The 15,609-nt window shown below is 38.8% G+C and overlaps 1 protein-coding gene across 1 annotated transcript in view; it reads right to left on the minus strand.

Annotated features, from left to right (window-relative positions):
* Positions 1 to 14,759, minus strand: part of LOC139719447 (alpha-N-acetylgalactosaminide alpha-2,6-sialyltransferase 3-like) — a 33,741-nt gene extending 18,982 nt beyond the window's left edge. Inside the window, exon 1 of the mRNA XM_071630861.1 lies at positions 14,331 to 14,759. Coding sequence (XP_071486962.1) covers positions 14,331 to 14,378 — 48 coding nt within the window. The 5' untranslated portion in view covers positions 14,379 to 14,759. The remainder of the gene's footprint in view (positions 1 to 14,330) is intronic.
* Between the last annotated feature and the right edge of the window lie 850 nt (positions 14,760 to 15,609).

Consider the following 15,609-nt stretch of genomic DNA (forward strand, 5'->3'; position numbering starts at 1 on the left):
GTTAATTTACTCTCAAAGGCAACGGGCTTATGAAAATCATTAATTAGGCAAAGTGTACGGGGTGCCAGAGAACAGTTGACATGACGTTCTAGGGCATCAGTCATCACTAACAAAATATATTTTGTTAACAAGTTCTTTTCTTCTTTCTTTCTTTATTCCTTTCCTTCTTTTTTTCTTTCCTTTCGTTCTATTTTATCTGTTTGCAGTAATAAAGATTAATATGATGATATCGGTAGAAATAATCTGAAACGATAATAAAAAAGATATCAAGTTGCCTAGTACAGAGATATTGCATGGTAGGGCTGAAAAAGATTTATGAATACATTCATTATATCAATCAATATGAGTTTTCATTTTTTATATCTGATCCTTTATATCTCATTTTTATCTAAAATACATATTACTATATTTTTCTCATTCATATCATAGTATATTATATATATATATATATATATATATATATATATATATATATATATATATATAGGTAGATAGATGGATGTTGGGTAAGTGGTCCACGTGTTGGTGTGATAATATCATCAAAAACAAAATTGAACCAAAGTTCATACTGTATGTATTCGGCGCACAAATTTTCGAGTGATTCGCTCTATCTCGAGTGGACACTATGAGGTACGGCGAATCGCTCGAAAGTCGAAGATTTGTGTGCCGAAATCACTGTTGACACAGCATGAACTTGGTTTCAGTTTACATAAGTATATTCAAATGTATAATAATACATGTACCTATTGTCTATTTATCCGTTATCCTCTGAATCTTGGTGAACTAATTCTTTTGAAATGCACAAATTATGTGCCAAATCAGATGCATTTACATATTATTTTGACCTAATTGGAGTCAAAGCATTTTCCTATTGGAAAAGCTTTAAGCAGTTTATCAAAGTAGCACCATGCACTCGTTTTGTTTATTGCTAATCTCTTTTCAACCTTTTGTAATGTAGCAGCTATATTTCGATTGTTGTCTGCAAAACCAAATTTCTGAACGCTTCCTGGACAGCCTTCCAAATAACGGAACTAAAGTGTAATAAATAAAAATTGCACTATTGTGAGGCAAATTTTTTCTCTCTCTCTTTTTATCCCTGACTATCTTGATCAGCCACAGCAATATGAAACTGTGTATCTCAGGCTGCGTTCACATAGAAGTATACTATTCGGGTGTGGTGCGCATTTTCAAGGGCAGGCGAATAGCTTGAATCGAATGATAGGATTTCTAAACACCGGGTCACATAAGAGGGCACTATTCGAAAATGCCGAATAGCTGCGAATAGTATAGCATAGTGGGAATTCGCGCTTGTTCGATTTTCGAGCAGCGTATACCATCTTTCGTTTATGAAATGATGAAAATTTTGGTCTGGATTTGCCCTTTAGCAAAAATAAGCATGTCGACTGACATTCTGATGCAGTTTAGAAAATGTTGGGATGATTGTGTAGGAGGAAGAAATCCTCACTGGATGGGATAGGGAGTTGATGGTGCGGGTGATGGTGAATAGCGAATAACGAATAGCGAATAGCGAATACCGTATACCGTATACTTATATGTGAACGCAGCCTAAAAGCAGATGAAACAATTTTTACTAATCCTTTATATCTCATTTTTATCTTAAATACATATTACTATATTTTTCTCATTCATATCATAGTATATTATATATATATATATATATATATATATATATATATATATATATATATATATATATATATAGGTAGATAGATGGATGTTGGGTAAGTGGTCCACGTGTTGGTGTGATAATATCATCAAAAACAAAATTGAACCAAAGTTCATACTGTATGTATTCGGCGCACAAATTTTCGAGTGATTCGCTCTATCTCGAGTGGACACTTGAGGTACGGCGAATCGCTCGAAAGTCGAAGATTTGTGTGCCGAAATCACTGTTGACACAGCATGAACTTGGTTTCAGTTTACATAAGTATATTCAAATGTATAATAATACATGTACCTATTGTCTATTTATCCGTTATCCTCTGAATCTTGGTGAACTAATTCTTTTGAAATGCACAAATTATGTGCCAAATCAGATGCATTTACATATTATTTTGACCTAATTGGAGTCAAAGCATTTTCCTACTGGAAAAGCTTTCAGCAGTTTATCAAAGTAGCACCATGCACTCGTTTTGTTTATTGCTAATCTCTTTTCAACCTTTTGTAATGTAGCAGCTTGTTTCGATTGTTGTCTGCAAAACCAAATTTCTGAACACTTCCTGGACATCCTTCCAAATAAAGGAACTAAAGTGTAATAAATAAAAATTGCACTATTGTGCGGCAAATTTTTTTCTCTCTCTGTTTATCCCTGACTATCTTGATCAGCCACAGCAATATGAAACTGTGTCTCTCAGGCTGCGTTCACATAGAAGTATACTATTCGGGTATGGTGCGCATTTTCAAGGGCAGGCGAATAGCTTGAATCGAATGATAGGATTTCTAAACACCGGGTCACATAAGAGGGCACTATTCGAAAATGCCGAATAGCTGCGAATAGTATAGCATAGTGGGAATTCGCGCTTGTTCGATTTTCGAGCAGCGTATACCATCTTTCGTTTATGAAATGATGAAAATTTTGGTCTGGATTTGCCCTTTAGCAAAAGTAAGCATGTCGACTGACATCTGATGCAGTTTAGAAAATGTTAAGATTGCTGGGATGATTGTGTAGGAGGAAGAAATCCTCACTGCATGGGATAGGGAGTTGATGGTGCGGGTGATGGTGAATAGCGAATAACGAATAGCGAATAGCGAATACCGTATACCGTATACTTATATGTGAACGCAGCCTACACTGATGTACAAGCAGATGAAACAATTTTTACACAAATACGATTGGCACTATATCATATCAAAGTTTCTAAGGTCATCCATTAAGCAAACAATAGGTCTCCGTTGTTGTCAATTCACCACTTGACGTAGCAATGTAAATGTCTACTATATGGTATCACAATGGGTGAGGCACGTTGCTCACGTAAACCCTTTCCATTAATTTGCGGTGTCTCACACTATCCTTTGCGCAGACATCGCATTGTCTTCATCGTATTATCTAAAACAGGAGCTGAAGATTATTGTCGTATACATATTGTTCTGATAGCCTGCCTTTCAAGATCTAAAAGCAAATTCTAACGATGAGCGACGGAAATTTATGACACGATCGTTCGTGCCAATAGTACGGTAAACTGTCATCACGAAGCATCTTGCCTGCAGTCATATAGATCGAGTGATATCAAAAGACAAGTTTCAATCAGGCTTCCAATAGATGTCATTAAAACTCTTTTAACCTTCATACGACAAGTCGTTAACTCGACGACATTTTCCTATCAGTCACGTATTTAACCCCTGTTTACTCTCCTGTACCGTTTTTGTTTTGTGTTTCTTTTTTCTGCACCATTTGAAGACATGGCTGAAATGGAAACTGTATCATAATGATAGTCATTGTCTTTTCAGGACTTTTGGGGTAAGTCTCGGATGGTGCTGGTCTTTCACTGTCGTGGTTAGTTGTACTGGGAAGGTGGTATTCCACCCCCCCCCCCCCCCTTGCAGAACCCCCTCACGGTATGACGCAAGCTCAGCTCCTGTCCAAAGTCACGTCTTGTTAAATTGTATAACAAACTCAAAAACTACTTTTAGCTTGCAATGCAGTATCTGATCAGTAGTCTCCAAGCGTAATGCGTTGCTGACTACGTCCAACGAAGGACATTTTTCAAATACTATTGAATAGACTGAAAGAAAGATATTTTTGTATTCAGAGGGGTGAAGGTTCATGTGTAAGTTTCTTCAATTAGTCTCCCTCTACAAATTAAATTTGTTAAGATCGCAACTGATTATCTTTAAATTACTAGAAACAAGCATGTCGGAAAAAAAGGAACCAGTGGGACTCGAACCTGTCATCTACCGCTCTCCTGGCAGCGACACTTCCTTCAGGCTAACAATGGTTGCCAAATACCCAAGCTCCGAAATTCCGACACTGTTATGTTAATCCAAGGCGGACAAGGCAAGATATAAGGTTCAGGTGTAAGTTTCTTCAATTAGTCTCTCTCTACAAAACAAACTTGTTAAGATCGCAAGTGTTGATCTATGACTTAGCAAACAAGACAAATAATGTCCTGAAGAAACTATTGAATTATAATATACACGGAAACTCACGCGCTATGGATACTGCTGAGGCCCGATACATTGTAATCTATGTGCATTAGAAAAAAAAAATCCACGACCACGACCGCTATGCTCCAGGACTTATGAGCAAGTATTACACTGTACTTCCTGCGAAGCGCATTGGTTAATATTTCGCATTGTCGTCCATCACTTTACTTACAGCTGTACATCGTGTCATACACTGTAACAAAGTCATATTCATAACATATTTCTTACGCATATTGTGTTTATTTCAGAGCAAAAAACGACGGTTCTGCATGACATACGAAAAATATGAGTTGGCTTTAATGTAATGGGTTCTACATTTTCTCCCTGATACTTGAATCGAGCTGCCACTCCCATCCTCCCCCCCCCCACACACACATGAAGCTTTCAAACCAAGATATGAAGATGACATCATCTGTCAATCACTGCTTAACAAAAAGAAAATGAAATGAACCTTGTCCTATTCCTAACTGAGCATAACTAAGATTATCATGTCCATGCAATGTCCTATGATGACACACACACACACACACACACACACACACACACACACACACACACACACACACACACACACGAAATGGCATATTGACCGTGTCGAAATGCACGTCTCATGGGTTGGTGTGTATGGTGAGGAACGCTGAGTTTTACTGGAGCGCGTTTGTCTTGTCGCGTTTCTAACTCCAAGCGTCCACCTGTGGCAATTCCCGGGAACGAGTCATATTTGTTCACCTGCTCTTTTCATTAGAAATCTATATCCAATGATCCATGCATGCCGTTTGGAATCCATACCGCTGGGTTGCAAATTCCCAAGATGTGCAGGAAAAATTAAACTGTGAGAATGTAAAATTGCCGGTGTCGGTGTCATTCGATTCTATAATGAGAGATCACTGTTTGAATTACATGATTCTCGGAGAGATTAAATTTCACTCATCCGCTATCGCCTTTTTTGGACATTTGCCAAGGCACTTTTTAAATCTTTCAAGAAGTGAAGTGTGATGGTACTGCACGTTTTAAATAGTACTTTCATACTTTCTGTTCTGTGCGTGCAAGGCCACATACATTGTATTATCTTTTGATGGACTGCTGAATTCATCTCACTGAGCTTTACAGATGAATTGGAAGACAGAGTAGAATTTTCCAAATTATGTCACTTTGCAATAGTGGCATGTAGGCCTACTAAGTCATCACAAACAATTGCAACATCTCACTTGGCATTAAAAACAGAGTAAAATATGACAGAATTACCACGGTTTGATTTAGTTTACACAAAGACCACAGAGACTTCATAAGAAGAACTAGTTTCGTCTTCTCCAGTACTAGTATTAGTTGACGGTTCTACTTGCGCGATAATATTGATTTGATTCGGATTTCTAAGAACATACATGGGCGTCACCAGGGGGGGTGCGCTGGGTGCGAACGCACCCCCCTTCAGAACCTCCAAAAAAAAAAAAAAAAAAAAAAAAAAACTTAACGCCGGACGCTAAATAGTAATTGTTCTTTTTTTTTTTTTTTTTTTTTGCACCAGGAGAAAAAACAAAACAAAACAAAACAACAACAATCGCACCCCGGCCCTGGCAGCACTGATGCTATACATACAGTGTTTACTATATATCTATCGACCGTACTGTATACGTAAGGTATATTTCATTCATTGTACAACGGATTATCAATTCAGAAAATGCAAAAGCTCCGTCGCATGGGACGTAGATACCCCGCCCACACCCTCCTCCCCCCTTATAGGTCTCCAATCAATGGCGTAACTGGGGGGGGGGGGGGGGCAATCCGCTGGTAGCAAAAAAAAAATATGAAAATGGTAATTCAAGGATTAGTAAACTGCTTTTGAAATTGACATGAAAGGGTGAGCAAGAAATTTTTTTTTTTTCTCTAAGATTTCTTTTAACCATAATTAAAGAGGCATCAATAGTGTGAAACATTGTTCAAAAAGCCCGGAGCCGACAAAAGATTGTGATTCAGCGTCTGATTCCTGTTTGGCATTCTGAATGATAAAGAGGATGGAGCAGTGTACTCAGAACATCCGAACGGCAAAGAGTCGCTGCAATGTTGCGCAATGTGATGAGAATGTACACCTCTGTACCTTACACTTCGTTATATCAAAGCTAGATCATTGAGTGTTGCTTTACATACTATAGTCTATAAAACATTAAAATGCCTTGCATTGCCAATAATAAGACTTGATCTGGGCTATTTCCCAACTTTTCCATGTATGAAACGCACACACACAAACACAAACAATTAGGGGATGCTCTAAAGTGCAGATTTTGGATATCCTTCCCCCGCTTGGTCACTTCGATGCCTCCTCGCTGGTCATACCTCCCCCAATCATGAACATAAACCAACATCCTTGACTACCATTGGCGCACCGCCCGCCTTAATTTCCAAAACGAAAAAAAAAAAAACAAAGCTACAAACGGCAGTTTTTGGACTGTAAAATGTCAAAATTTTCACGCTCGCTCGCTCCGCTCACTCGTATTTAATCGCTATGTCATTCTCCTGATGTTGCTGCCAGTATTAAATTGCCAGCAGTTGCACCCGGTGCGCACCCCCCCCTTAATTTCCAAAGCGAAATGGAATAGCTACAAACGGCTGTTTTTAGACTGTAAAATGTCAAAATTTTCAAGCTCGCTCGCTCCGCTCGCTCGAATTTTAATCAATTCAATTCAATCCAGCTCAAACTTTATATTATTTTTCGAAAAGAACATAAACATTTCACTTTCTTTGGTAACATAGAATAAGGTTGCATAATCAAAACAAAGTAAACTGAGAAAACATATATTGTGGAACCTTGGGGTAACAAAAACGTTGTAAGGAAAATTAATTGACTGAAGTGATACAGACGATATGATAGTTATGCCATTCTCCTGATGTTCCTGCCAGTAATTGCCAGCAGTCGCGTCCGGTGCCCCCCCCCCCATTAATTTCGAAAACGAAAAAATATAGCTACAAACGGCAGTTTTTTGACTGTGTCAAAATTTTCAAGCTATAATTGTTATGCCATTCTCCTGATGTTACTGACAGTATAATTGCCAGCAGTTGCGCCCTGCGCGCCTCCCTTAATTTCCAAAGCGAAGAAATATAGCTACAAACGTAAGTTTTTTTTTTGACAGTAAAATATCACAATTTTCAAGGTCGCTTGCTCCGCTCGCTCGCATTTAATCGTTATCCCATTCTCCTGATGTTGTTGCCAGTAATTGCCAGCAGTTGCTCCCGGTGCGCCCGGCCTAATTTCCAAAGCGAAAAAATATAGCTACAAACGGTATTTTTTTTTGCCTGTAAAATGTCAAAATTTTCAAGCTCGCTCGCATTTAATCGCTTTGCCATTCTCCTGATGACTAAGTCATATGGTCAACGATCATTTCAATATTCAATACCTCAACTTTGGAATCAGCTCCCCAATGATATCAGAGAAAGTTCATCATTAGATCAGTTCAAGTCTTTATTGAAGTCTCATTTGTTTGTAAAGTAACCATTGTTCTGTAAATTGTTTAATGATGTGTTTCAAGTTGATATATATGTAATTTTCTACTTTGTATTTTGAGTTCTTACACATTATGTATAATCTGTCTTTTCTCATTTCTAAAAGCGCTTAGAGACTTGAATGTAATTTCCGCTCTATAAAAATGGTTTATTATTATCATTATTATTATTATTATTATTATTATTATTATTATTATTATCATATACTGCCAGTAATTGCCAGCAGTTGCGCCCGGTGCGCCCCCCCCCCCCTTAATTTTCAAAGCGAAAAGATGTAGCTAAAAACGACATTTTTAGTTTACTGTAAAATGCCAAAATTTTCGAGCTCGCTCGCTTCGCTCGCTCGCATTTTATCGTTGTGCCATTTTCCTGACGTTGCTGCCAGTAATTGCCAGCAGTTGCGCCCGGTGCGCCATTCCCCCCCCCCCTTTAATCTCCAAAGCTAAAAGACAGCGCTAAAAACGGCAGTTTTTGGAGTGTAAAAATAAAATGTCAAAATTTTCAAGCTCGCTCGCTCCGCTCGCTCGCATTTTAATCAATTCAATTCAATCCAATTCAAACTTTATATCATTTTTCGAAAAGAACATAAACATTTCACTTTCTTTGGTAACATAGAATAAGGTTGCATAATCAAAACAAAGTAAACTGAGAAAACATATATTGTGGAACCTTGGGGTAACAAAAACGTTGTAAGGAAAATTAATAGACTGAAGTGATACAGACGATATGATAGTTATGCCATTCTCCTGATGTTCCTGCCAGTAAATGCCAGCAGTCGCGTCCGGTGCCCCCCATTAATTTCGAAAACGAAAAAATATAGCTACAAACGGCAGTTTTTTGACTGTGTCAAAATTTTCAAGCTATAATTGTTATGCCATTCTCCTGATGTTACTGACAGTATAATTGCCAGCAGTTGCGCCCTGCGCGCCTCCCTTAATTTCCAAAGCGAAGAAATATAGCTACAAACGTCAGTTTTTTTTTGACAGTAAAATATCAAAATTTTCAAGGTCGCTTGCTCCGCTCGCTCGCATTTAATCGTTATCCCATTCTCCTGATGTTGTTGCCAGTAATTGCCAGCAGTTGCTCCCGGTGCGCCCGGCCTAATTTCCAAAGCGAAAAAATATAGCTACAAACGGTATTTTTTTTTGCCTGTAAAATGTCAAAATTTTCAAGCTCGCTCGCATTTAATCGCTTTGCCATTCTCCTGATGACTAAGTCATATGGTCAACGATCATTTCAATATTCAATACCTCAACTTTGGAATCAGCTCCCCAATGACATCAGAGAAAGTTCATCATTAGATCAGTTCAAGTCTTTATTGAAGTCTCATTTGTTTGTAAAGTAACCATTGTTCTGTAAATTGTTTAATGATGTGTTTTAAGTTGATATATATGTAATTTTCTACTTTGTATTTTGAGTTCTTACACATGTATAATCTGTCTTTTCTCATTTCTAAAAGCGCTTAGAGACTTGAATGTAATTTCCGCTCTATAAAAATGGTTTATTATTATCATTATTTTTATTATTATTATTATTATTATTATTATTATTATTATTATTGTTATTATTATCATATACTGCCAGTAATTGCCAGCAGTTGCGCCCGGTGCGCCCCCCCCCCCCTTAATTTTTCAAAGCGAAAAGATGTAGCTAAAAACGATATTTTTAGTTTACTGTAAAATGCCAAAATTTTCGAGCTCGCTCGCTTCGCTCGCTCGCATTTTATCGTTGTGCCATTTTCCTGACGTTGCTGCCAGTAATTGCCAGCAGTTGCGCCCGGTGCGCCATTCCCCCCCCCCCCCCTTTAATCTCCAAAGCTAAAAGACAGCGCTAAAAACGGCAGTTTTTGGAGTGTAAAAATAAAATGTCAAAATTTTCAAGCTCGCTCGCTACGCTCACTCGCATTTAATCGTTATGCCATTATCCTCATGTTGCTGCCAGCAATTGCCAGCAGTTGCGCCCGGTGCGCCCCCTTCATTTCCAAAGCGAAAAAATATAGCTACAAACCGCAGTTTGGGATTGTAAAATATCAAAATGTTCAAGCTCGCTCGCTCCGCTCGCTCGCATTTAATTGTTGTGCAATTCTCTTTTTTTTTTTCTTTTCACAAAGTCCCTCCGTGGGAGGGGTATCCCCCTCCTACACCCTCTCCCGCTCGGTTGCTTCTCACCCCACACCGTCACATAATATGTACCCCCGTAATAGTCCTTCATATAATAGTACATGTATATATTTATTTTTACTATGCTCTATAAGCGCGACTTTTACACTCTTGTTTTTACAAAAAGTTCCTACCGTGGGAGGGGGTATCCCCCTCCCACACCCTCCGCAACAAGAAGCGGAATAGATCATCGCCGAGGATCTCACACCGTCACATAATGTACCCCCGTATTAATAGTCCTTCATAAACGTATAGCGAAAGATTCGTGTATGTATACAGTCACATGTATTATGTACAATATATAGAGTATGTGTAAATGTACATGATGACACAGGAGCCAATAAATCAAATAAAAAATCTCACAGTTTACATTTACTGTCAAAACGCACCCCCTTGAAAAAAAAGCTGGTGACGCCCCTGACATAGTCATTGCAATGACCGAAATATGGCCGAATTACGCAATCTGTGACGTCACAGTGAGTTAAGATTCAGTAAAGTTGCGCCAATGTTTGGCGGAAATAAAGTATATAATTTGATAGGCATTGTTGATTACGATAATGTGTCACATACAAGGGGATGTTGACACTTGGTGCTTGAATCTTGCACCTGTCTCCTCCTCGAAACCTCTCGACGTCCTAAGAAAGCAAACTATATTATGTGAATAATATCAAATTACTTTCAATTAAAAAAAGACATATCATATTGTGTGAAACAGGCGCCGGAATGCAGGCTGTGTTTGATTTTCATTACGATGCCGATATCGCGTACACTTCTCTGAACCCAACATGTGCCTCATACGATTCAGCTGCTTAGTTTCATTTCCAGTTTGCGTTTGTATAATTTCCGTCAAAAGTGGTAATTGAAGTGACAAAACCCCCTACAAATATAAGTACGCTCTACGGAGATGTCTGTGATTCAAATTTATGATACGTATAACTTAAAAATGCTCTTTTCTGATCGTATATTTTGTGTCACGTCATTTTTTTCCCTGTGCCTGCTATTACACCAAGGCACAAAAAGTAATCAACCCAAAAATATGATACCAAGCATTTATACGTGTGTCAAAAGCTGAACTGGTTAGAACTGATTTGATTCATGTGGCCGTTAAGCACAACCATGCAGCTATCGTGGCTCCATGGTACAACTTACAAACTTCTGAAAAACTTCTTCGCAGCACGAAAACAGAAAGAGTGAACTTTGGAAGCCCGAGAACTCTTATCTTTCTGTATTCTGCATGCACAAATCCAACGATTGCTGAGGACATACAATCATTGAAGAATCTCTTTCAGGGGTACAAGACTAAATCGACAAACTAAATCAGACCCCACGGGCAGTGTGTGGATTGCAAACAGATCTCCTGTTTTAGCTGGTCAGTCTTTCCTCCCCTTTGGCTTTGTTTGTTTAACAAAAAAAAAAAACTTATTGCAGCTATTTTTAGCTATAGAAGGGTTGAGGCTATCACATCGACAATCATAAAAACACGTACATTTTGTGGTAGTAAGGTGTTCCCAGGGCGTTGTCATGACAACGTCATTGAATGACAGTTGGAGTAGCTAAAAGTCCACGTCTATTTTGTAAGCGCTCCTTTCTCTGTTGGATGCAGCTCTCTTGAGGTTTACAGCAAGGAGGTACTGTACCTCCTTGGTTTAGAGACAGGCCTGTAAGACTATACGTATTCAACAGGCCACGAAAATGGCCATCAAAAATTTTGAGTATCTCAAAACCCTCGCGGATGCAAGATTCGCATCAACCAGATTCGGAATCAGCACATACTGTACATGTATGTTGACATAGGGTAAAATCATCACTTCACTTTCGATTTTGTCGTCATTCATAAGGAAATACTTGAATAGAATTTCAGTTTTCGGCGGCCATCTATCTTGAATATCCCCAAATCCTCAAGAATGCGAGAGTTGTCTCTCGAAACAACTGAATCAGATTCCGGTTCAGCAACCTCAAAACGGATCAAAAATACGATAAAATCTTCCTTTCGATTCTTTTACCAAATGTTACGGAAATACAATGCATATCACTATATAAAGAAATAATCGATTTCAACCGTCATTCTAGCAGCCATCATTTTTTTTTTTTTTTTTTTTGGGGGGGGGGGGGGGGGGGGCTTTAAGCCGCCAATGGTCCCTTAGTCGTATCAACATAGAGATCCTTCGGGTTAGAAGACAGGACAATGTACAAATGTACGTATCCAATGTATACATGTTATGCAGCTCCATGGGAACCTACCGATTATTTTACATCTTATTCCGAAATCCTAACACAGAATTCCATTATATTTGAAAAACAGGGTGTAGATTAACGTCGATATCCCTGGCTTATCATGGGACAATTCTTAATGTACTTGAGGTGCGCCGGGGCTAGACCAAGTTGAAAACACTATTCTATATGCTGTAATTCTCTCTGAAAATCCCGTCACAATCCGTGAATACAGAGGATTGTCCAATTAACACGATCCCTGCTGGAATCCCTATATTTGGGCTTTATACATGAATATAAAAGTCTGCGAGATTCCCACAGACTATACATAATGAGTTGACTTTCAAATTGTAAAATATCTTTACATTAATTGCAGCAGGATATACCACCACAAAGTTTCCCGGAAGCAGATTATTGAGACTTCTCATTGCAAACGACTTCTGCACATCGCTATTGTGTGCAGTGTAACCCGTACAAAGTGTACATCGCAGATATTGTATTTTGTAGTTTCAGTTTGTGTTTCTAAATCACTTTGATTTTTTTAATGAATTTTGGATTGGGGGTGTTTGTGGGGGAAGGGGGTTAAAGACGCCTATCCAGGGTTTTTATCTTAATGAATAAATATAGATATAATAGATAGATTTGTGAGGAAATACGAGATAGGATTTTTAATTTGGGGAGTGTGTGAGGGGAGGCTTGGGAGAGTAAAGGGATCTGTTTTGTAACTATGTCACCCTTTTATCGGTGTGATCATCAGTTTGTAAACTGTGATTTGATAAATTGTGAAATATAAAAGGATTTTTACATAGCTTGTATTTTTATGCAAGAGATTTTAAAAGGCACAATTATGAATATTTTATTATGATAATCAGTGGCACATAAATCTGTAACGCTGGTTCCGTCTGGAAGGGATATAGGTTAGGGCGGTCCGCGGACTACAGTTTAGTTAACTTTGCCCAATGCCTGGCAGCCCCTCGGGTGCATTCAGTGTTTAGGTATTTTTGTATTGTATTGAATTATTTTGAGTTTTGCAATTGATTATGTATTGTATGTTTTCTGCCAAATAAAATGATAATAATAATAACATCTGTAAGGACTGGTATAAACTACCTACCACCGTTTTCATCTCTTACTTTCATATTTAAGACATTTATACGCCCCCCTCCGTCTTCAGAGCCACCATTGACAAATCACGGTTTGTTTGATTTTCTCTAGATATCAAGTTCATAAAGTAAACTCAGGCATTGAAAGACTATATTTCTATCTATACTATCTGTACCAACTACACCTTCATTTTGTCGAAATTAAGAAAAATTATAAAATGTATAGGGCCTACAAATTACCCTTGACATGATCCAACCGATGAGCACCATTAGCTCAGATATCAGTAAGAAGACTGACACTACAATTGGAATCACTCGTGGTCACGATGATTCATCTATACCGTCATAGAACTTGCGATCGCGTGGTATACGACATCCTGTAGTCCTGCACACGTGCAACATGCATAGCCAATATGAGGTACTGTAGATGCCGTGTGAACGAGAGAACGACATTTTGTGCTAGATATTTTGACAATTGAGCCGAAAACAAAGCAAAGAGGAAAATCAATATTTGAAACCGAAACAAAGAGTAAAAACAAAAGAATAAAAATGGAAACAAAACAATAACAAGGAAAAGAAAAATCATTACGGGAAAAACCGCTTAATTTGTACTGATAATAGATGTTTAAAAAGAGGTGCAAATTACGCCAGAAAGCTTAATCATGCCAATGATTTGCCAACTGAATATGGCAAGTACGTGCATGGGCATGATGAATCTATATCTTGTATACTGCATAATGTCTACCCACAAGTGATAAAATACTGTAATATCATAAAATAAAGGGTATGCATACGCACTTACAAGAACAGCCACGACGTGTACACAAAATCTCAAAAGCGTGAATGTTTGCCATTTTGGCAATTGCGCACTTTTAGTGCACATTTGCCGTGATTTTATTCTCAGTCTATTCCCAAAACAAATGGGTCTATACGCAAACAATGAAACGAAAAGTCGACACTACACTCACTATAGATTATAAATTTCATCGAAAACGATATCGTCTCATAATGTACTTGGGACAGTGTCATGGAGTGACCGTTTATACATCCAATTGGAGCTGCTGCTTTGTGAGCCGTATCATCGTGTCATGGATGACAGCTGATCGAACCAGGGCGGCTGTAATCAAACTTCCTGGCTGAACACATGGCCTTGAAAACAGCACACATTGAAATATAATTGGGATTTTGGATACTATACCTTTGCCATCCACTTCATGACTCGTCTGCACGTTGTCCACAGCACCATTCTCGCATGTCGTAAAACCGTCAACGTTTGGTTTGTGAGGTAGTGCCTTTCAGCTCTGCCTTTACAAATAATGAAGAACGTTCAGTGCAGGGAGATGAAAAGACGACGTTGCCATGTTTTGTCACCACGGGGACATGACAGCTACAGATCACAGAGCGTGGTCGCCCCCTTGCCCTTTCTGGCTTCCCTCAACAGGGAAGAAGGGGAATGATCAGTCAGCAATCAGTTTTCATCACATTCTACGTACCATTGGCGAGAGTGACACTAACCGTATCGTACAACGAGCGTTTGTCCACCAGCCAGCGTCGTCAGTTCTGGTATACCATGGCGCGAGCATACAGCTTGGTGCTCAAGCTGCAGTCGAACATACTACCGTACTATGCGCATTACGGGTTGACATAATGCATCGTCGCTGAGCTGTGGTATTCTTCAAGCGCAGCGTTCTCTATTTGAGGAGTTACAGTGATTGCTATCGTTGCTGTAGTGTAGGAGGACAACAGACCTAAGGTGGTTATTGTTCGCTGCCCCCCCCCTTTTTTTTTGCTGTACGTTGGTCGCTGGTGCCTCACCTGAAGCATTCATGCGAAAGATCAAACGCCCTTTGTTTAATCAAAGAGGAAGTATTTTATATAAAGGGGGACCCCCTTGGACCCCGTCATTGAGTACAATGAAAAGATATGTTCATTGCTTGGCGAATTGCAATAACAGACCTGTCACTGGAAACGCATAACTAATCAAAAACTCTCAGGAAGCGAATTAGACCTATAACAGCGTGTGATCACCGAATATTCGGACGGGACCTTCCTAGCTGATCCCTCAATCCGTTTATACGTCTCTTTCGAGACTTAACCTTGAACCTTAAAGATAATCCCGATTCCCGATACCAGTTTAACCATGAAGCTAAACTCGGATGGTTGTGCGACGTGACAGTACAAGGGTGGGTTTGATGGACATACAATAAAATTGTACTGTTATACGCAAGTGGTGCGGTGAAAAATCCATGGCATTATGACAATTTAGTTGCTTTTCAATTCAGTGAAAAAAGCAAAGACGAAACAGAATAGGGGGAAGATGATGATTATACAGCTGGGTTTCGATGATAGGCAAGATAACGATAACGGTACATGAAAGAAGAAAAAAAAAGGAAGAAGAAGGAGAAGAAGAAGAAGAATGCTATAAACAGTAATAATGGTAAACATTATTCCGTGAAGAATAATGATAAATTTGATTT

Source organism: Diadema antillarum, unplaced genomic scaffold, assembly GCF_040938485.1.
Source record: "Diadema antillarum isolate AM-2024a unplaced genomic scaffold, OU_Dant_1.0 scf00000110, whole genome shotgun sequence".
In the NCBI taxonomy this organism is placed as follows: Eukaryota; Metazoa; Echinodermata; class Echinoidea; order Diadematoida; family Diadematidae; genus Diadema; species Diadema antillarum.